Below are 20,829 nucleotides of genomic sequence, written 5' to 3'. Positions count from 1 at the left end.
CCCCTTTTTAAATTAAGCAGTGCAGTGATTTTCAAAGCTCTGATTTTTCCTCAATTCATTCATTCACCACATATTTATTGGTGCTAATGCAGAGGGTGCAGAAGTTAACCAGGCAGACAAAGGTCGCTGCCCAACACCTAACTCTGATATGCCTGCTCTTCCCACCCATTACAAACAGCCCTGAGGGCAACAGTGTGCCCCTAAAGTCTCTGTCATGACCCTGGCTATATTTGGGGGCAATAAATAGGTTGCAGAGTTGAATTGTGTGGTAGTGCTTCATCTTTAAGTCCTTGCATTTGAGTCAGAAGAGATGTGTGTGCTTTGGAAAACCATTTCCCCAGACCTTCTCCCCGTCCAGACAGATGCTATATGCATTTCCTTTCAGATTCTCTCTGCAGATTCTAATTTACAGGAAAAGCAAGAGAAGCTTTTGAATGAAGCCAGTGCTTTGCAATGCAGGGTTCTACCGGTTAGCCAGCTGAAACCATTAATAACAAAGATGCTTTTTTGGGCAGCTGAAGTTTCCCTTTTTCTGCATGCAACATTTTGCAATCAAAAGAGAACAACATATCATCCCCCAAGAAGGATCCCTGTGGCCCCTGAAAATCATTCTATCTGCTAGTGGTTTTCCCCCACAACTCTCCACTGACCCCTGCCACTATCTCTTCCCCAAACTGAAGTAGGGAACTCAGGAAACTGAACGCTTGCTTCTTTATTAATTTCCCTGGTATTAAATCATTCAGATATCTGGGGGAAATGATTTGAGATTCTTGGACTGTTAGTAATTGCTTCAAGCAATGTTTACGGAGAACCTACTACATGAAAGGTACTGCTTCAGGTGCTGGGACCCAGTGTGGGCAAAGACCTTGAGGTGAGATGAACTACAGAGAGTTCTAGAAGCTGAGAGTGACATGGGGTGAGGAGACAGACAAGGGCCTGTCAGGGTGTGAACTTTGGGTAAGAGCTGATTCCCGTGTGGGGATCTGAGGCCCTGACTTGATTCTGGGGCTGCCCTCTCTGACCCTCAGGTTTTCATCAGCTCCTTTTGTCCACAGGCAGACAGGAAAACAGGGATGAAGAAGAGCTTAGGGAATGGAAGCCTCACTGTGCATCATGTAATAAGATGGCCAATATATTTTCATAGCGAGAAATGAGTGGATGTTTGTGCTGAGGATCAGTACACACATCTGCCACTGGGACAGGTTGCGTGCCCTGAGATTTCCCCAGACTGTAGCTTATAGCCCTTAGACTGACACAGCTCTTGACAAGCTGCTTGCAAAGCACTCTTGGCGTATTACTTCATACAAGTCTCATGACCATGCTAGAAACAGCTGTTTTACTAATCACCTATTACAGAAGAGGCCCAGAGAGGTCAAGGGACTTGCTCAAGGCCACATGGCTAGATGGAGGCCGAGCCAGCCTCTGACCCAGTGCTTATTCCGAATCCTATTGTCTGATCTTCTCACACTCACAGGAATTGGAGATCAATCAATTGACCTCCTGACACCACCTGGAACTATTGCATGATTCCAGATTTCTCTCCCCTCTTCTCTTAGTCTTTCCCTCTCTTCTCCTTTCTTTCCTTTTTCCCTGCCTTCATTTTATTCCTACCAGTGCCTCCCAGCCTGGCCAGCACAGCCCCTACTTCATATACCCTCTGCTTGAGTGCCAGGTTCCCAAACACAGACCAGTAATCATCTGAGGAGTGGGGAGCTTAGAAAAAATACAGCTTTATATAGAAAAAAACAAATTGTGATTCAGCAAATCTGGGGTGAAGCCAGAACTCTATTTTTGATAGGCTCGCTGGAGGTCATGGAAGTCTTTGATAATCTAATAGAAGCTATGGGTCCAAAGCTCTCCCCAGAAAAGTATACAATCACATAAATGTGGAAGACAGCTCTGGAGGGCTCTTGAAGCCTGTGCAAAGAGCCATAGACAGAACCCTGGTCTATGCAACATGAGCTGATCATGGTCTCCCACATTGGACAAACTTTTCTGCTCTAAGCCCTTTTATAGTTGTTCTGACAGAGCCATGCACCAGCATTACCAGCATCACCTGGGAGTTTGTTTGAAATGCAGGATCTCTGGCCCACCCAGACCTACAGAATCAGAATCTGCACTTTAACAAGATCCCAAGGTGATGGTTACCCTGAGATGTGCGGTCTCTGTAAGTTTGCTCTAAAATGTGCCCCCTCCTCGACACAATAATCACCCAGGGCCCCAAATCTTCCCAACCCTTGAACCCATTTTGAATGCACCCTCATGAACGCCCCCTGGGTCCCTTAGCTGGGATTCTCACACATCTGTATCTCTCTGGTTAATGCAATATTCTCTGTGTCACTTGAGTTTCCCTCAGGAGACCCCAGCATGGGTGTTAAAGTGTTCAATGACAGGCTGTTGTTAAAAAATGATTCTCTGTCTCCACTCCACCTGATCTTCACCACATCTGTTCCCTGAGAACCCTCCACCCCAAGTCCAGCTCCTTCACAGGCTACTTCAAATGCGCTCACCTGTCCCTTGACCCCCTCATCACACTGCTCAGGCCACCTTGTGTAATGCAAGCCCTGAATGAGGAAAGCATCTTCTCTCCCACTGTGTGACCCAAGGGTGCTGTAGAGTGGCTTGCACTGATATTACTTAGCTGTTACCCCCACCCACCCATAGCAGCCCCCTCACCCTAGGACTCAGGTGCTAATCCATGAGGGCTGGCCCAGAAGACAGCCTAAGTGACAAACTCCCTGCTTGGCTCAGATACTGCTCTCTCCTTCAACCAACCCAGGTCATTTTAGGTGAATCTTCCCTTTCTCTTCCATGTGCTATGCCCACCCTGCCACTCCTCCCCAGGAATATCCTTGGCTCCTTCATACAAACACACACATCTGAGCTGACCCACCCCAAGATGCAGGAGATGCCTAGAAGCTGGAAGCACGGGGTGAGTCCTAAGCTCAGTCCTACTTCCTAGAAATACTTGTTTTAGCATCTCATCTAGAAAGTAAGCTTCATGTCTGGCTCACTCCTCCCTCCCCCACAGTCTCCTGCCTGGTGCTCTGCATGGGGTAGACACTAATTGTATGAATGTTACAGTAAAGAAATAGCACCATACATGAGAAAGGCACCGCACTGAGAGCCCAGAAGTAGGCAAACCAGCACAAATGCTGTCATTTGTCTTCTGCGCCACTGTGGGCCAGTCACTGCCTTGTTCTCGGCCTCAGTTTTCTCATCAGAGAAACAGGTAGATGATCTCTAAGGTCCATTCATATCTGACATTCTCTGAAACAATAAAGAAGGATTTGGGTACTTGAAAGGAAAGAGTTTGCAGCATAGAGACCCTGGGAAAAATGGGCTCTGGTCTACCTAGAGCTAAGAGCTAACCTGAAAAATTATAGGAGGGAAAAGTTGGAGGGGAGGCCCCAGGGAGGTATCTGGAGAGGACCTGGTGGGTGCAGAGCCTTCTGCACATCTCACTTGAAAGCCTAAGCTGAGGGAGCATTGGCAAGCACAGGCAAGGGCCTGGGCACTGGCTTCTGATCTCTCTAGAAAGCTCACTTTTGCTTCTTCTTTCCTTCACCCCCAACAGAGTGGGAGTCTGCAGTGATGACCAAGGTATGAAAGGTCCTGGTGGTGAGGTCAGCCCACTAGGAGGAAGGAAGGAAGGATTACTCACCAAGAGGAACTTTTCCATTCCTCATCCATGAGTAGATGGGGAGGGGGCCCAGGGGAGCTGGAGGTTCTGGGGAGCAGCAAAACACTGACCTTCATTTCCCTCTACACCCCCTCCCGGGGCCTTTCCCTGGCACACCCCCAAGCAGGAGCCCAGGCTTGTGCTGAGATGTTCCCAGCACAGCTCCACATGAGAGCTCCTTGGCTGCAGGCCCAACATCTGGAATGCAGGCTTCAGCCAAATGCATTCTTTTCTGCAGGATCCGGGAACTTCCAAAGCTGCTTCAGAGTGGGGATTTCCATCTTTTTCTGTCATCCTGTGACTGACCTTCCAGCTGGAGAAAGCATTTCTTCTTAACACGGCAGAACTGGGAGGGAGACGGACTGTCCCTTTCAAAAGACTTTCTTTTCTGATTCACACCCTTTCACCTCCATGTGTTTATTAGTCTGGTGCTTGCAGTGTCCAAGTCACTTTCCAAAGATGACAATGCCTCCCTGAGGAAGAGATATAGCTCCACCACCCAGAAGCCTGTCCAACACCCAGCAAAGCTTGGAGGCTTTCCTCCGTGGCCATGGCCAAGTGGGTCTTCCCTCCTGAGTACAGCTTCCTCACATAAAGTAGAGGTGGTAGTACATGGTTTCTATAGGTCCTTTGGGTCTGGGATTCTGGGAATGAGTGACATGACTGAACTACAAGAGAGTAGTTTAAAATATCGCAGCATCTTTCAACTTGCTAATCTAGAGAAAACCCAAGGAATGACTGAATTCCACAGGGAAATGGGATGTAGCACCCAAGTCCATGGAAAAGGACCCATTAATAGATGAGAAAGGGGTTCCCATAATATGAGGAGAAACTTCTTGGAAGATAAGATGAGATGGTCTGGGAAAAAATGACTACATGAAGTTACACAGTCTCCAGTCCTGGTAATATCTGATTTATTGGAAAAGAATGGAGTGAGCCATGAGCAAAGGAATGAGCCAAACACAGAGAGGTGTTGACACCAGTCAGGGAGAGAAAGGGTAACTAGCAAGACTCAGGCAGGAGAAAAACGATGCTCAGAGAGAGATGCAAGCAAGGACATGCACACATCGGTTTGTTGTCTCCTCATCCTGTCTTTCAGTAGTTCTACCCAAGAGTCTGGAATGGCCTCGCCATAGAGTCTCTGCTCTCAGATTCTCTAGGAAACTACTGTCCCTCATGAGACATCAAGTCCAGTTCCCAGAAGCAGGAATTCTGGAATGACGGTGTTCTGGATGGGAATCTCAGCCCCTCTTGCTAGGACCTATGAGATCCTGGGCAAATTTCTTAACTCAAGTGTCAACCTAAGGAAAGTTGGGTTGTGAGGAGCCCTAGTGAAACAGTGTTGGAAAGCATGTCAGCACAATGCCCAGCTCAAGTGCCATTCAAGAGTGCTATTGCTGACCACTTACTATGGACAGCATATAGTCATTTTTTACGGCAACCCATTTCTTATTACAAATGTAGCAATTGGCAAGTGATTTTTTTTCAAGAGTCTCCATGCATTTTATAGACCTTGTCCAAACAATTTAAGAAAGAAGAGTCACCAGGTCTTTCCCTGACCATGGGGCAAGGCACAGGCAGGCTCAGAAAGAAGAGCAGTGGCTCAGGGGAGTCAGGAGACCTGAATTCTAGGCTCAGCTCAGCCACTACCATGCCTCAGGGAATCCTAGCATTGCTGCAAAAGAAAAGAGTCCACCAAAATGAATTCTAAGGGTTTTTAGCTTGATCACTATGATTCCCTGGTTTCTGAAAAAATCTAAGGCGGACTTCAGAATGAAGCCAGGCATTCTGATTTGCAAAATACATCTCCTCTGCTTGCTCATGCTCCCTGGGATCCAGAAAGGGGCTGGAAGTACAGCCACCCTAACCAGGGATGCACTACTTGCCCCCTGCTGCCTGCTGTGCTAACCACAGGCTCCCAACTCTAGTGCCTTAATCACGAGGAATGTTTCTCGTCTCCCCTTTAGGTGTTGCTACTTGGAAGATGCTGAGGATAGAGAAGATGCAGGTACATGACCAGGCAGCCAGTTGGAGGACTTGTGCCTGTTTCCTTCCAGAAGTATGTCACAGTGGTGACAGCACAAACACTGGGGCTGGGCTGCCTGGGCTGCACTTGAGAAGACCTTGGACAGGTTACATAACCTCTCTGTGCCTCAGTTGCCTAATCTATGAAATGGGAATTAAAAATAACTACTAGATAGGACTGTGGGATTTAAAGAACAAACATTTGTAAAGGTTTAGGGTTTAGAATGTTTCTGGCACAGAGTAAGCACTGTGTGAGTATTACATGGAAATTTCCTCTCTAGCACTTCATTATCTATATGTATAGCTTCTTCCAAGTCTGAAATCCCATGACTCTTAGAATTCAGTTCAATGTTGGCAAAATCCTACACGTCTGCTAGGCTTCCATTCTGCCACCACCCTGCATTTTAAAGAGCAAATGGATTTAATACACTGCTGGGGAGGCCCCCAATACTTCAGGCTCCCTTTGTGGCTTAAAGACACAGTCTTTAGACTGTCACCTGAAGGTGAGCCAGGGATATGCCTGGACATGCTTTCATCTCTCTTGTGACCTCAGTTTCCTCGCTTCCTTCCTTTTCTGCAGCATTTTCACTTCACAGAAAGCAGAATTCTTAAGAATAGCACACTTGACTCACATCTGTGATCACTCTCGGAATAACAGCACCCCATCCTCTCCCTGCTTTGGCCTCAGCAGCAAGTGGAAAAAGTGCCAAGTCCTGACCCATTGCTTCCCTTTCCTACTTCCTCGAAAACTCCCAGGGCTCTGCGCTTGCTCAGCAGATTTAGGATTCCACTTCGTCATTCATTGAGGAGAATGCTGCCCCAGGCCAAGCCCTCCCGCCTGGCTCCACCTCTCTCGGTTTCAATAAAAGGCAGACACAGAGCAGCCAGAAGAGCAGAGAGGCTGAGAACAACCTGAAACCTCCATCTCTCACGTTGAAGCTCGCCTCCTCACCCTCAGGCATGAAGGTCTCCGCAGCGCTTCTGTGCCTGCTGCTCACAGCAGCCGCCTTCAGCACCCACGTGCTTGCTCAGCCAGGTGAGCCCCTGCCTCCTTCCCCTTGAAGCACATCACCCTGTCTCTGGGTTATCATGGCCTGTCCCAGCAGAAGGGGTACCCACGCTCTCACTTTAACAGCTGCTTTTCTAAGATAAGGCATCTCAGGGAAGGGATAAGGAATGAGCCCAGTCACACAGCTGCTCCCGGGCAGAGCCTCAACTAGAATGCCAGCTGTGGACCCCAGATCCAGCCCCTTCCAGGACTCCAGCCCTGGAAACACACCCTCAGTGCAGTTGCTGCCCCATTTGCTTTCAGCAGTGTTTGGGGGTTAGTGTAATCAAGGGGGGGCCTCTGGTGGTGGATGTGTGGAGTATTTCCAGATATGGGGGAGGGGGAAAGAGGAGACCTGGAATCTGGTCTGTGCTTCATTCAGTCCAGCTTCCAGGGACAGTGGCTCTGCAGAGGCTGTCAGTATCAGGGACGCTCACAACCAGGAGTAGATTGCTCGGAGCCTAAAAGGGGGCCCCAGCTGATGTTCCCCTGCCCGGATAGTTTGGATTATTAGCCCTTCCTAATGACAATCCCAGGACTTACCTTGTTTTAACAGCTTCCCCTTCCCTCTGTTCCTTATCAATGTTGTGTACCAATTTAATAGCATAGGAAACCGAGTCAGTGGGTCAAAGATCACATTCTAGTTCTGAGTTATAGGAAGAAATACAGGAATTTAATGGATTCTGCCTCTACTCCTGCCTTACCTTTGCCTTCTCCTCATGATTTTTCTCTTATTAAGATTAGAAAAATCCATCCCATTCTAAAATGCTTTTTCTTTGTGGTTTATTTTCCAGATGCAATTAGCGCCCCAGTCACCTGCTGCTATACAGTCACCAATAGGAAGATTGCGACGCAGAGGCTCAAGAGCTACATAAGAATCACCAGCAGCAAGTGTCCCAAAGAAGCTGTGATGTGAGTTGAGCACACCAGCCCTCCCCTGTCCAGAGTTTTTCCTCAGGTAGCAAGGGACAGTCCCACAAAGTTACAGTCAGAGAGCTATACCACCTAACCCAGTATCCAAAAGTTCTTAATGGGAAAACTGAGGCCCAGAGGGGAAAAAGTGGACCCCAACATCATTCTCCATCTGGGTGCTTATTCAGGCCATCCTGATTGCTTTACCCTGAAGTCAGGATGGCTTTGCCTGGGACGCCTTAGGAGCAGCTTGCTCTGGATTCCTTCCTCCACCTTCCTTCCTCCTCTAACTACCACGGCAGCCCCGTGGTGCAGAATGGGCTACACTCCTAGGCTGACACTACAAAGACACTTCATCTAACTGTGTCCTCTCTCTCCCCACAGCTTCATGACCAAACTGTCCAAGGAGATCTGTGCTGATCCCAAGGAGAAGTGGGTCCAGAGTGCCATTGCCCACCTGGACAGAATAACCAAAACTCTAAAGCCTTACACTCACTCCACAACCCAAGAAAATGAAACTTATTTATTTTCCACTAGCTCTCCCTCTACTACTACTTTATTGTAATTTCAAAGAGTATGAACTTTGTTTATTAATATGGAATATGATGCCTTAATTAATGCTAATCTTATTTAAGTTATTGATGTTTTAAGTTTATCTTCCATAAGTACCAGTGTTTTTTAGATATAGAGATTTGGGCAAATTGTTTACCCTCTGTGAACCCCAATTCTACCCCTGGGATGTTTTATGGAGTCTTTGCAAGGATCATGAATGCAAAGACTTTTTGTTTTTAAATTCCAAGGTATTGGCTAAAATATTATTGTGAAAATAAGTATTATGTGACTATTGAACAAAATATATATTTTTGTACAAAATCTGACTTTGAGTGTTTTCTTGAAGGAAATTACAAAGCTAAGCATATAAGCCTGGTGATAAGGGAGGAGCGTGGTTTTGGAGAGCAGGGCTCACATTTTGGAGAAATGGGGATGTGGTCTTTTCCACTGGATGGTCTCATCTGAGTGTCTATAGAAGAATCTTCAAGGCAGAACCCAATCAGACATTCCAGCACCACTGTTTCAGTCCCTGACATTAACTTCCCAGATCCTCAATGACCTTAGCCACTTGTTCAATCCCACCACCATTTCTTTTCTCATATCCTCTGACCCCTGCCCACAGCCCTTTCCACAATCTATTACAACTGCCCCCTAACGTGGATACCCACCACCAATCTCTACCCCTCCAATTAACCCTCCAACCTGGAGTAACACAAATACTGTAGGCACTGGGAAATCAGGAGGAAGCAATGACCATCAGTTAGATGGTTAGTTAGGGTTTCATAGAGAGGATATGTCTTGAACTTATCCTTGATGAATGTATGCCTTTTCTAGAAAAATTACAGGGTCATTAAGAAAAAACAGAAAGATGTGTGGGAGCAAATTCTGGGGGGTAGAAATGATGATGACTTGTACATCAAAAAAGGAGAAAACCAGTCAGATGGGAGCTGGGATCCATGTCTATGTCGGGAAATAGGGATTTTAAAAGAAAGGTGGGTAAAGGGTTTTCAGTTTTAGGATGGGGAGTTAGTACTCAACTTTATAGTTTCAAGGGAAATGCTGAAAGTCTTCAGTCGAATGAGGAGGGGCATGCCATGTCCAGAGGTTCAGAGGTGAGTTTCAGGAAACGTCATGTATCAGCTTCATGCACACATAGATAAGTCGGGACAAGTGACAGGCTATAGTCCAGGCGAGAGCTGATGAGGGCCTGAATGTGAAGGGTAAGAGGCAGCGTTGCAGAAGAATGAGCCACACAGGGGAGATGTTGAATGTTGTGGATGCAGGAGCAGGACCTATGGCCTAAGATACAGAAGCTCTTTCTTCAGCATGTATTTTGAGAGGGCATCTTCCCTGAAACCAGAAATCGCCTCCCTTTATCACTATCCCCCTTCCATTCCCAGAGCCCGGGATCATGCATTAAAACAGATGAACCTCCTCTTCCTAAATGTCCACTTAAGTTCTGTATTTCCGTGCATGACATTTGATTCACCTGTGAGGCATTTGGCTCACCTGGACACCAGAGAACCCCACCACCCAGGAAAGCAGATATCTTGTTCTATTGAATAAACTGCATGGCACTCACCTTCCCAGTCTGGTGGGGAGATGGCCACTGTGTCAGGCTAGACCGGGCAGTGCCTTTGCAGCATGAGGCACTGGGGAGAACTCTGGGGGCAAGAAAAACACTTGGGTTCTAACCCCAGAGCTAGCAATGACCCACTCTGTCATTTAAGGCAAGTCAGGTATTATAAGTCTTCATCAATAACATGGGGATGATAATGTGTTGCAAACAGAAATCCAGGGGAACCTAGTTCTCTTCTGGATCTGGAAGCACATCTCTTGGAAAACTTCCATTTCTACCAGCTGGAGCTACAGGGGTAGAGGGAGGATTCTGCTTCTACATTCTTGAGCCAGCCCAGGGTCCCTGAATGAGGCTAAGGAATTCCTTCAACGCTTGAAGTGCCCTGATATGTCAGCAGCAGACAGTTCATTGGCAGCTATGCACGGAACTCACAGACCCTTGTTCCAGGTCCTCCCTGCCTCTCCTTCACCCCTCCAGTCCTCAGCCTTGATCACCAATTGGGAATAAAATATCAAATTGCAGTGGATGCCAAGAGGTAAAAAGGGAATGGAACGCAAATGAACAGCACTTTGCCATAATAGCCTACTGAGCGGCGGGCCCCCAATGCCAGGCAGACTTGAGACAGAGAGCCTGGGAGGAGGCAAGGCAGAGGCAGGGGGGATCCATGTGCTCAAAGTCCTAAATAACCTGTTCACATTTTCTTTTTGAGCTGTATCCATTCATTTTGAGGAATTCTTAAATCCATTTTTATTTCCAGCCCAGCATGGGATAGCTTGCTCCTTGCGTGATGAAACTGAGCACAAGCCGTTGGCAATGCTTAGGTCTGTTTCAGGAGGGAATGCCAAATGTAGCACCTACATTTCCTGTGGCAGCCAAAAGTCTGTTCCAGGAAGTCTAGGCTTTTCCTATCATGCTCCAAATTCTTCCAGCCTCCGCCTATTGCCCAATTCCATAGCCATTTCCACATTTTTAGGTGTTCATTACAGCAGCATTCCATTTCCAGATACCAAAAAATCTTTTAGTTTCTTATTGCTACTGTAACAAATTACAGTATTTTATAGTAAATTACAATGGCTTAAAACAGCTCAAATATATGAGTCTTACTATTCTGAAGGTCAGATGTCTATAGTCAGTCTGCAGAGTTGCATTCCTTCTGGAGGCTCTAGGTGACAATCCATTTTCTTGCTTTTTCCAACTTCTAGAGGCTACCTCAAACCCATAGCTCATGGCCCCTTCGTCCATCTTCAAACCTCTCTCTCTCTCTCTCTCTCTCTCTCTCTCTCTCCTCTCCCTACCCCCAACCGCGCCTCTGTTGTCACATCTTATCTCTGGCTCTCACCCTCTGGCCTCCACCTTGTAAAGATGTTTATGATTATATAGGGACCATCTAGATAATCCAGAATAATCTCCCAAACTCAAGATCCTTAAATTAATCACATCTGCAAAGTTCCTTTTGTCATGTCAGGTAACATATTTACAGGTTCCAGGGACTGAATTAAGCTGTGAGCATCTCTGGGAGGGAGGCATTGTTCAGACTATCATAGCTAGGAATCAGGCAAATATTTGCAGTAGGTAGCTGGGCACTGTAACCTGGCCTTTGAGATCTTGATCTGGTTTGGTGACTAAATTTTTAGACAATCTTGTGCAAGTCACCTTTCACCTGCATGTCTATATGTTATGAGCATATTTGGTGCATTAAGTGGTTCCTAAGTTACTTGTGCATCAAAGTCACCTGAGTTTCTTTCAAAACAATCATACAACCCCAAAGATTCTGATTAGGATGTTAGAATGGTGTTAGAATGATTAGGGTGTTAGAATGGCTCCCCTTCTCATTTGCAGATTTTATGAGTTCCCCAGAAGATCCTGGTGCACAAACAAGTTTGGGATCCTGTTCTCAATTCTCTCCCACTCAGGTTACTGGGGTTGCCAGCCAATCCTGCAACCACTGACTTGGATTTTCATAGTGTCCTTTGTTCTGACCTAGACTTGTCCAATTCATAATTAGGAGTGAAAGGGGATATAGAGTTCAGAAATTAAGGACATCGTAGAGTTCAAAAAACCAACTGTTTCACCATCACAAGCAGGGAGATAGAATTTTTAAAAGGCTTTGAACAACTAAGTATCTATAAAACCTTTCAATTGGACAGTGTGGCTTAAAGAAGAGAGTGGGTTAAGAATGTGGCATCCCAGTATAGCCTGGGGACCTCAGCCTGAGAGATAGTCATGGATCGAGTGTGGAGGAAGCAGAGAAACCAGCCAAGCACTACAAGTGTACCTAGCGGTCTGTTAGTCACTCCTGGGTGTCTTCCAGTCCTCCTTTTCCCAGTGAGAGTGTTCATGGTAATTGTCTTGTTCTTATTCCACCTTACATATGGGTGTGTCACGAACAGGTAAATTGCTCACTTATTTACAGAACGGATGGTACTCTCTTATTTGGAGGCTATAAAATTCACCCCTGTAAGTTTTTGTTGTCTCTTTAACTTTTTTTTAAATCGTGGTAAAAAAAAAATAATATAAAATTCACCATTTTTAAGAGTATAGTTCTGTAGTGTTAATGTTAATATACTTAACATCGTTGTGCAACAGAGCTCCAGAACTTTTTCATTTTGCAAAAGTGAAACTCTATACCCATTAAACAACTTCCCATTTCCTCCTCTGTCCAGCCTCTGGCAATCACCATTCTATTTTCTTTTTCTATGAATTAACTCCTTTAGCTAACTTGCTTACAAGTGAAATCATTCAGTATATGACTTTCTGTGACTGGTTTATTTCACTTAGCATAATTTCCTCAGAGTTCATCCATGTTGTAGCATGTAACAGGATTCTCTTTCTTTTTAAAGCTAAATAATATTCCATTGTATATATATAAGCCACACTTGGTTTATCCATTCACTCAAAGATGGGCAGTTGGGTAGCTTCCACCTCTTGGCTATGCTATTGTGAATACTCCTGTTAGAAACAGGGATATGCAAATATCTCTTCCAGATGTTGTTTTCAATTCTTTTGGATAACACCCAGAAGTGGGATCGCTGGATCATATGGTGATCCTAGCTTTAATTTTTTGAGGAACTGCCATACTGTAGTCTATAGTGGCTTCACCATTTTACATTCCCACCAGCAGTGCACGATGGTTCCAGTTTCTCCACATCTTTGCCAATACTCATTATTTTTTGTCTTTTTTTAATGCTAAAAATCCTAATGGGGTGATGATATGATATCTCATTATGATTTTGATTTACACGTTTCTAATGCTTAGTAGATGTTGAGCATCTTTTTATATGCTTCTTGGCCACTTACATCATCTTTGGAGAAATGTTTATTGAAGTCCTTTGCCCATTTTTTAATCTTGGTTATTCATTTTGTTGTTGTTGTTTAGTTGCAGGAGTTCTTTATGTATTCTGGATACTAATCCCTTGGGAGTTATAGGGTTTGCAGATATTTTCTCTCATTTCATAGGCTGACTTTTTACTCTGTTGATCACATACTTTGATGCACAGAAGTTTTTAAGTTTGACATGATTCCATCTTTTATTTTTGCTTTTATTGCCTGTGCTTTTGGTGTCATATCTAAGAAACCATTGCCAAATCCAATGTCATGAAGTTTTTCCCTGTTTTCTTATAGGAGGTTTATAGTTTTAGGTCTTGCACTTAAGTCTTCAATCCATTTTGAGTTAAATTTTGTGTATGGTATAAGGCAAGGGTCCAACTTTATTTTTTTGCATGTAGATAATCGGTTTTTCCAACATCATTTGTTAAAGCGACTGTCCTTTGCCCATTAAGGACTCTTGACACCCTTGTCAAAGATTATTTGACCATATAAGTGAGGGCTCATTTCTGGACTCTCTATTCTATTTCACTGGTCTACATGTTTATCTTTATGCCAGAACTACAATATTTTGATTACTATAAATTTGTAATATGTCTTGAAATCAGGAAATGTGAGGCCTTCACATATAATCTTCTTTTTCAAGATTGTTTTTGGCTATTTGGGGTCCCTTAATATTCCATATGAATTTTAGGATGAATTTTTCTACTTCTGCAGAAAACACCATTGGGATTTTGAGAGAAATTGCATTGAATCTGTAGATCACTTTGAGTAGTAGTAATATCTCAACAAAATTAAATCTTCCAATCCATAAATATGGTATATCTTTTCATTTATTTATGTATTCTTTAATTTCTTACAGCATTGTTTTGTAGTTTTTGCTGTTCAAGTCTTTCACCTCCTTGATTAATTCCTAAGTATTTTATTCTTTTTGATGCTATTGTAAACGGAATTGTTCTATTAATTTTCTTTTCAGATTGTTCATTGTTAGTGTATAGAAATGCGACTGATTTTTGTGTCTTGATTTTTTATCCTGCTACTTTGATGAATGCCTTATTAGTTGTAACAGTTTTGTGGGGGGGGAGGGGGATCTTTAAGGTTTTTTTACATATAAGGTCATATCATCTGAAAACAGAGATAATTGTATTTCTTCCTTTCCAATTTGAATGACTTTTACCTTTTTTTCTTATTTGTTTCCTTTAGCTAGGACTCCCTGTACTGTGCTGAACAGAAGTGGGAAAAGTAGGCACCTTATCTTAAAGAGAATGCTGTTAGTCTTGCTTTATTGAGTATGATGTTAGCTTTGGGCTATTCCCCCAGTTCACGACATCTAACAACAACTGATCTGTTTTATGTTCTTGAAGATTTGCCTTTTCTAGATGGTCACATGAATGGAAATATGCAACAGGTAGCATTTTGGATTTGGCTGCTTTCACTTAGCAAAATTCATTTCAGATTTATCTACATTGTTGCCTGAATCAGCAGTTTGTCTCCTTTTATTTCTGAATAATATTTCACTGTATGGCTATACCATGGTTTATCTATCCCTTCATCTTTCACAGACATCTGGCTTATTTCCAGCTGGGGACTTGAAAGCTACTATAAACTTTCATGGACAGTTTTTTTTTTTTTCTCTGTGAACTCCATAATGAGAAAATAAATGTTTCAATTAAAAATATCCCAGAGAATCTGAATAGACAATTTATCAGAGAAGTTATACTAAAAGTAACGAGCATATACAAAAATCCTCAACATAATTAGTCATTAAGGAAATGCAAATGAAAAACTACAATGAGATACTACCGTGTATCTCTTAGAATGAATTTTTTTTAAAAGCTGACAGTTTCAAGTGCAAATGTCTATTCCAGCACATATGAATATGATTGCCTTTTGTAGATTGGTCATGGATCTTGAGAACTTGCTAAATTCTTTTATTAGTTTCAGAAGTTTTATGGTAGTTTCTTTGGGATTTTCTACAGACAATTATGCTATTTGTGAATAATCACACTTTCATTTCTGCCTTTCCAAATTATGTCTTTTTTTCCTCTCTTCCTGACAGCATTTTCTAAAACTACTGCTATGATGCAAAATAAGAGTGGTGAGAGAGGGCACTTGCCTTGCTCCCCATCTTAGGGTGAAAGCATTAATCTCTCATCATTAAGTATGATGTTAGTCATAGGTTGTGTGTGGATGACGGCTAATAAATTAAGGAAGTTTGCATCCATTTCTAGTGTGCAGAGAGTTTATATTATGAACAGAAGATGAATTTTGTCAAATGCCTTTTCTGCATCTACTAAAAATATATGATTTATCTTTTTTATTCTGTAAATATGGTGAATTATCTTGGTTTTTGTTTGGGGGATTTTTTTAACAGCTTTATTGAAGTATAATTGATACACAATAAACTTCACATATTTAATGTATATAGTTTTATGTGTTTGGGCATATGCATCTACCCATGAAACTGTCACCACAATCAAGGCAATAAACATGTCCATCACCTCCAAAAGTTTACTTGTGTCCCTTTGGGATTTTTCATTTTGGTTTGGTTTTGATTTGGGTGGTAAGAATGCTTAACATAAGATCTACCCTCTTAATAAATTTTTAAGTGCGCTGTACAGTATTGTCAACTATAGGCACTATACCGTGCAGCTAGAACAAATTCATTTTGCATGGCTGAAACTTTATATCAATTAAACAACAACTCCCTATTTCCCATTCCCTCTGGTCCTTAGCAGCCCCATTCTATTCTCTGCTTCTGAGCTTGACTATTACATACCTCATATAAGCAGAATCATGCAGGACTTGTCCTTCTGTGACTGGCTTATTTCACTTAGCATAATGTCCTCAAGTTCATCCATGTTGTCACAAATGGAAGAATTTCCTTTTTTTAAGGCTGAATAATATTTTGTTATATGTGTATGCCACATATTATTTATCCATTCATTCATTGCTGGACACTTGGGTTGTTTTCATAACTTGGCTATTGTGATAACGTTGCTATAAACGTCAGCGTGCAATGGCATACTGTTCAAAATGCTGAAAGAAATAAGTCAATTAAGAATTGAGTTACTCTTCTAATAGACTTATTCTCTGATTATATAAGGCAAAACTACCCTTTTCAAAAGTGAATAATAAATGAAGACATTCCCAGTCCTCCAAAAAATCCTAAAGGGAGTCCATCAGGCTTAAACAAAAGGTCACCAGACAGTAATTCAAAGAAATAAAGATCACTAGCAAAGGCAACTACATAGGTCATTATAGTAGACAGTGTAAATGTTCTTTGTTTATTCGCTTATAGCTACTTTTTTTCTTGCACCTGATTTTAAAGACACATGCTTAAAAAAAAAAAATTATAAATCTGTGTGGAGGGGAACACGACACATAAGGTGTGATGTGTAACCACAACAGTATTAAGATGGGGGTGGGGGAATGGTGCTATATAGAATGGAAGTTTTTGTATACTACCAGAATTAAGCTGATGTTAATCTGAGATGGTGATCTTCTAATGTGCGTGTGTAAGGGGAGGTACTATGGGATAGGGAACTAGATTAGTGGTTTTCAGAATTTTTTCTTTGTATATACTTCAGATATGTGCATGGGGAGGGTGACATGGAATCTCTTGTCTCTGCTCCAACCTGAGGGTACTCTTTGATTTTGTTCATAAATTTGCTTCCCTATATTCCTTTACTTGGAAAAATATTTTCATAGTTCATCAGATATTTTGAAAACCACAACAATCCCAAGAGCCTTTATGTGCCGTGCTGTTCTGATAGCCTATGAAATGGTGGTTTTTAAAACATGTCCATAAATTCCTTTACATTCCTCCCACTGAGGGGTATGCTCTATATTCCCTAGCCTTGCACCTGGGAGCCTTAAGCCATCATGAAAAATACCTAGCTATGTGGAGAGGCCACTGTACAGCTGACAGAGAGAGAGAGATGTCTGAGGAGCTCCATCTGATCCAACGTCCCTCTGTGTTAAGTCCTTGCAGCCCAGACACCAGACATCCAGTGAAGACCTTGTGATGACTCCAATCCTAGCCCTCATCTAACTGCAAAGACATAAAAACTCTCAGCGAGCACTGCCTAGCTGAGGCCAATCAGCCCTCTTATTCAAGAGGAAAATACATGCTTGTTATTGCTTTAAGTCATTGTTTTCAGATGGGAAGTTACACGACAATAGATTACCAAAACAGATGCAACAATTTTAGGTACTATTATTCTAAGATTACTGAATTCTATTTTTTCTGCTAATTTGCTATTATTCTGTTTTCTTCTGGGCTTTAGAAAGACACCAGGATTTAAGACAGTGAAGAATCTTTGAGTCCATTTGAGAGCGCAGCCAGAGTTTTAGCGCCTCTTTCTGGACTTGGGACTTTGGGATGCTGCCTGAACAGGAAAATGGGGAAATCCCTTGTGCCTCCTTGGCTTTGGTATCCCTGCTTTCATTCTTTTTCTACAGAATGTGTTTCATCTCAAAGAAGCTGAGCTCTTAATAACAGCCATAGATCACATACTGTGGTCTGCCTGGACATAGCCCCTACCTCATCTCCTGCTCCTGGTCTTGGGTGAGTAACAGACCAGCCTCAACCTACGCTCTCTCCTCTCATTTCCTAGCATCCTCCTCAGCCCCAGAGCCTGCGCTGACTCAGCAGATTTGTTACTCCACCCCGTGACTCATTCAGAATAACAAAGCCCTCTCACCCTGCTCCCTTTCTCTCTACTCCTGTCTACTTCCTACAAAAGGCAGAGACAGCCACCAGAGGAGCGGAGGCTGAGACCAACCCAGCAGCTGCCAACTCTCATGTTGAAGCTCGCCTCCTCACCCTCAGGCATGAAGGTCTCCGCAGCGCTTCTGTGCCTGCTGCTCACAGCAGCCGCCTTCAGCACCCACGTGCTTGCTCAGCCAGGTGAGCCCCTGCCTCCTTCCCCTTGAAGCACATCACCCTGTCTCTGGGTTATCATGGCCTGTCCCAGTAGAAGGGGTACCCACGCTCTCACTTTAACAGCTGCTTTTCCAAGATGAGGCATCTCAGGGAAGGACAAGGAATAAGCCCAATCACACAGCTGCTCCTGGGCAGAGCCTCAACTAGAATTCCAGCTGTGGACCCCAGATCCAGCCCCTCCCAGGACTCCAGCCCTGGAAACACACCCTCAGTGCAGTTGCTGCCCCATTTGCTTTCAGCAGTGTTTGGGGGTTAGTGTAATCAAAGGGGGGCAGGGGGCCTCTGGTGGTGGATGTGTGGGATATTTCCAGATACGGGCGAGGAGAAAGGAGGAGACCCAGAATCTGGTCTGTGCTCCATTCAGTCCAGCTTCCAGGGACAGCAGCTCTGCAGAGGCTGTCAGTATCAGGGACGCTCACAACCAGGCGTACATTGCTTGGAGCCTAAAAGGGGGCTCATAGCTGAGATCCCCTTGCCCTAAGGAATTGGATTATTATATAAGCCCCTCCTAGCAACACCCAGAGTCTCATCAGTTCCTCTCCCCTCTGTCAATTAGTGATGGTACATTCTTATTTTATAGTCCCCGAAAGTGAGAAAGAGTTGAATGAATGCCTCAGATGGCAGAGACATTGAACTTGCAGTGGGCAGCTTCTCCCTCCACCTTCTTTCTCTCTGATTCCTCCTTCTTACCATTCCCTACTTTACAAATAGAAAGACCCAGAACTCACCCTAACGAGCCTTTTCTTGCTGTTGTTTCATTGCAGATGGGATTAACACCTCAGCCACCTGCTGCTATAAATTCATCAAGAAGAAGTTCCCTAAGCAGAGGCTGGAGAGCTACAGAAGTATCAGCAGCAGCCAGTGTCCCCAGCCAGCTGTGATGTGAGTGGACCAGGACCACCCCTTTCAACCCTCAGTTCTAAGTCTTCCCTGGGCCAGTGGAGAGGACTATTACCAAACTGAGCTGGAATCAAATATTTAGATGCTTAGACCATCTCTAAACCAATCCCAGAAATTTTCTAACGGGAAAACTGAATCCAAGAAAAGAAAATGACTTCCCAGTTCCAGCTCCCTTTCCAGCCACCAGTTAGTTCAGTTCCTTCATCCGGGAGCCAAAGGGGCTTCACCTGGGCCAGCAAAAATAGCTGCTTTCCTGAGGCCCTTTCTTTCACCTGCCTTCTTCCTCCTCTGTCCCTGGGGCAGTACCATTACCCTAGGATGATGGAGCAGGCAGGTTTCCCACTGAGCCAGTTACACTCCCTGGTTGAATCCTCAAGGTGCTCTATCTAACTGTGCTCTCTCTCCTCTACAGCTTCAAGACCATATTGGACAATGAGATATGTGCTGACCCCAAGCAGAAGTGGGTTCAGGATTCCATGAAGTACCTGGACAAGAAAACCCAGACTCTAAAGCTTTGAGCATTTGTGCCTGAGCTGAAGGCAAGCCAGTACTTGAGAAACAAATAATTTATATCCCTGTTCTTTCCAAAAGTTGTTCTGAAGTTATTATGTTATAATTCTAAGGAACATGAGCTTTGTGTAATAATGTGATCATAGTTATTCTTAAGAAATGTTTTTTAAAGTTGTTGATATTGTAATTTAATCTGCCATGGATTTGGAGTAAAGCCTTCAACACATCACATCAGTTCAGACCCGTAAAAACAGCTGGATGCTCCTTCCCTCTTTACCTGGCTGAGGTGCTGTGAAGGTCCTTGCAAGAATCAATGCAAAGATTTTTTTTTTTTAATTTTTAGAAGGTCATGTCCTTATAAAACCATAAAGTTATTTTAAAATTGAATCTTTTTATATGTACCACTCTCGAGTTTTCATGTAAAATATATTTTTGTATAAAACCTGACTTTGATGGCTTTTTGAAGGATAAGATAAAGCTGGAGGTGGTGACAGATGGTGGGGCTGGTGTTGTGGACGAATGAGTATGTGATGGACTGTGGGCTTTCCCCCAGGCTGGGCTCCTCTGCATGTCAAGGAGAGACAGGCAGGTGGGACCAGGCTGAGCCAGATCCACAGCTCCAGATCTGACGTCAGCTTCAGGCATGGTTCGAATGCCTTCCTTCTTTCCCAAAGTCATTCCTTTTCTCACCATCCCACGCCCTACCCCAAAGTCTCTCCCGTCATGCATTACATCAGTCTTGTGGCTGGCTAATGTTCCTTCTAATCAGCCCTGCAGTCCAGAGTCATACAAACATCTCCTGCATTGAGAAATCAGGTAGGGGGCCCACAGATGGTCTTGCAAGTTCCCTTCCCATCTGGGAACCAAGTGTCTTTAAGAATTTCCATCTCTACAGGTGAGGGAAGAGCAGGGAAGATGAAGACCCTGCCCCCAATGCAGGACACTCACAAACTCTTGATCTCTTCAGCTGAGCTTTTTAGAGACAGGGTTCCCATCAAAGCCCCAGGTAGAAATCAAGGTGCCAGGAGGTATAAGACACCTTAGTGGCAAACAGACAGTTTATTGGTGACCATTTACTGCTGTCATTGATGCTCAGGTCAGGTCCAACAGCCCTTCCTCTCCTTCTGCCCGCCAGTCCTCATCCCCAAACACCAAGAATCAGTAACCTCAAATTACAGGTGAGAACAAGCAGAAGGCAGAACAGGAGTAGGAGGGGAAACAAACAGATGCTATAGCTTGCTGAGACACGGCAAGCCCTCTAGCACAGGCAAATACTAAGCCGTCAGACAGTAGGACCTCGGCAAGGAGAGAAGAGCTCCATGTGCCCAAGCCCAAACAGAATCTGCTCA

The 20,829-nt window shown here is 43.9% G+C and overlaps 2 protein-coding genes across 2 annotated transcripts; both read left to right on the top strand.

Moving 5' to 3' along the window:
• The first annotated feature begins 6,616 nt into the window (after positions 1-6,616).
• On the top strand, positions 6,617-8,504 carry LOC134388383 (C-C motif chemokine 2-like). Its single transcript, XM_063111378.1, has 3 exons — positions 6,617-6,743; positions 7,550-7,667; positions 8,052-8,504. The coding sequence occupies exons 1-3, from the start codon at positions 6,668-6,670 to the stop codon at positions 8,230-8,232; spliced, it is 375 nt and encodes a 124-aa protein (XP_062967448.1). The 5' UTR covers positions 6,617-6,667; the 3' UTR covers positions 8,233-8,504.
• A 9,448-nt stretch (positions 8,505-17,952) lies between these two features.
• LOC134388384 (C-C motif chemokine 7-like) lies at positions 17,953-19,488 on the top strand. Its single transcript, XM_063111379.1, has 3 exons — positions 17,953-18,034; positions 18,835-18,952; positions 19,383-19,488. The coding sequence occupies exons 1-3, from the start codon at positions 17,959-17,961 to the stop codon at positions 19,486-19,488; spliced, it is 300 nt and encodes a 99-aa protein (XP_062967449.1). The 5' UTR covers positions 17,953-17,958.
• The last annotated feature ends 1,341 nt before the right edge of the window (positions 19,489-20,829 follow it).

The sequence above is a fragment of the Cynocephalus volans genome, chromosome 10 (assembly GCF_027409185.1).
Source record: "Cynocephalus volans isolate mCynVol1 chromosome 10, mCynVol1.pri, whole genome shotgun sequence".
NCBI lineage: Eukaryota > Metazoa > Chordata > Mammalia > Dermoptera > Cynocephalidae > Cynocephalus > Cynocephalus volans.
The sequence above is the reverse complement of the archived record's forward strand: the minus strand, read 5'-3'. Positions and strand labels throughout refer to the sequence as shown.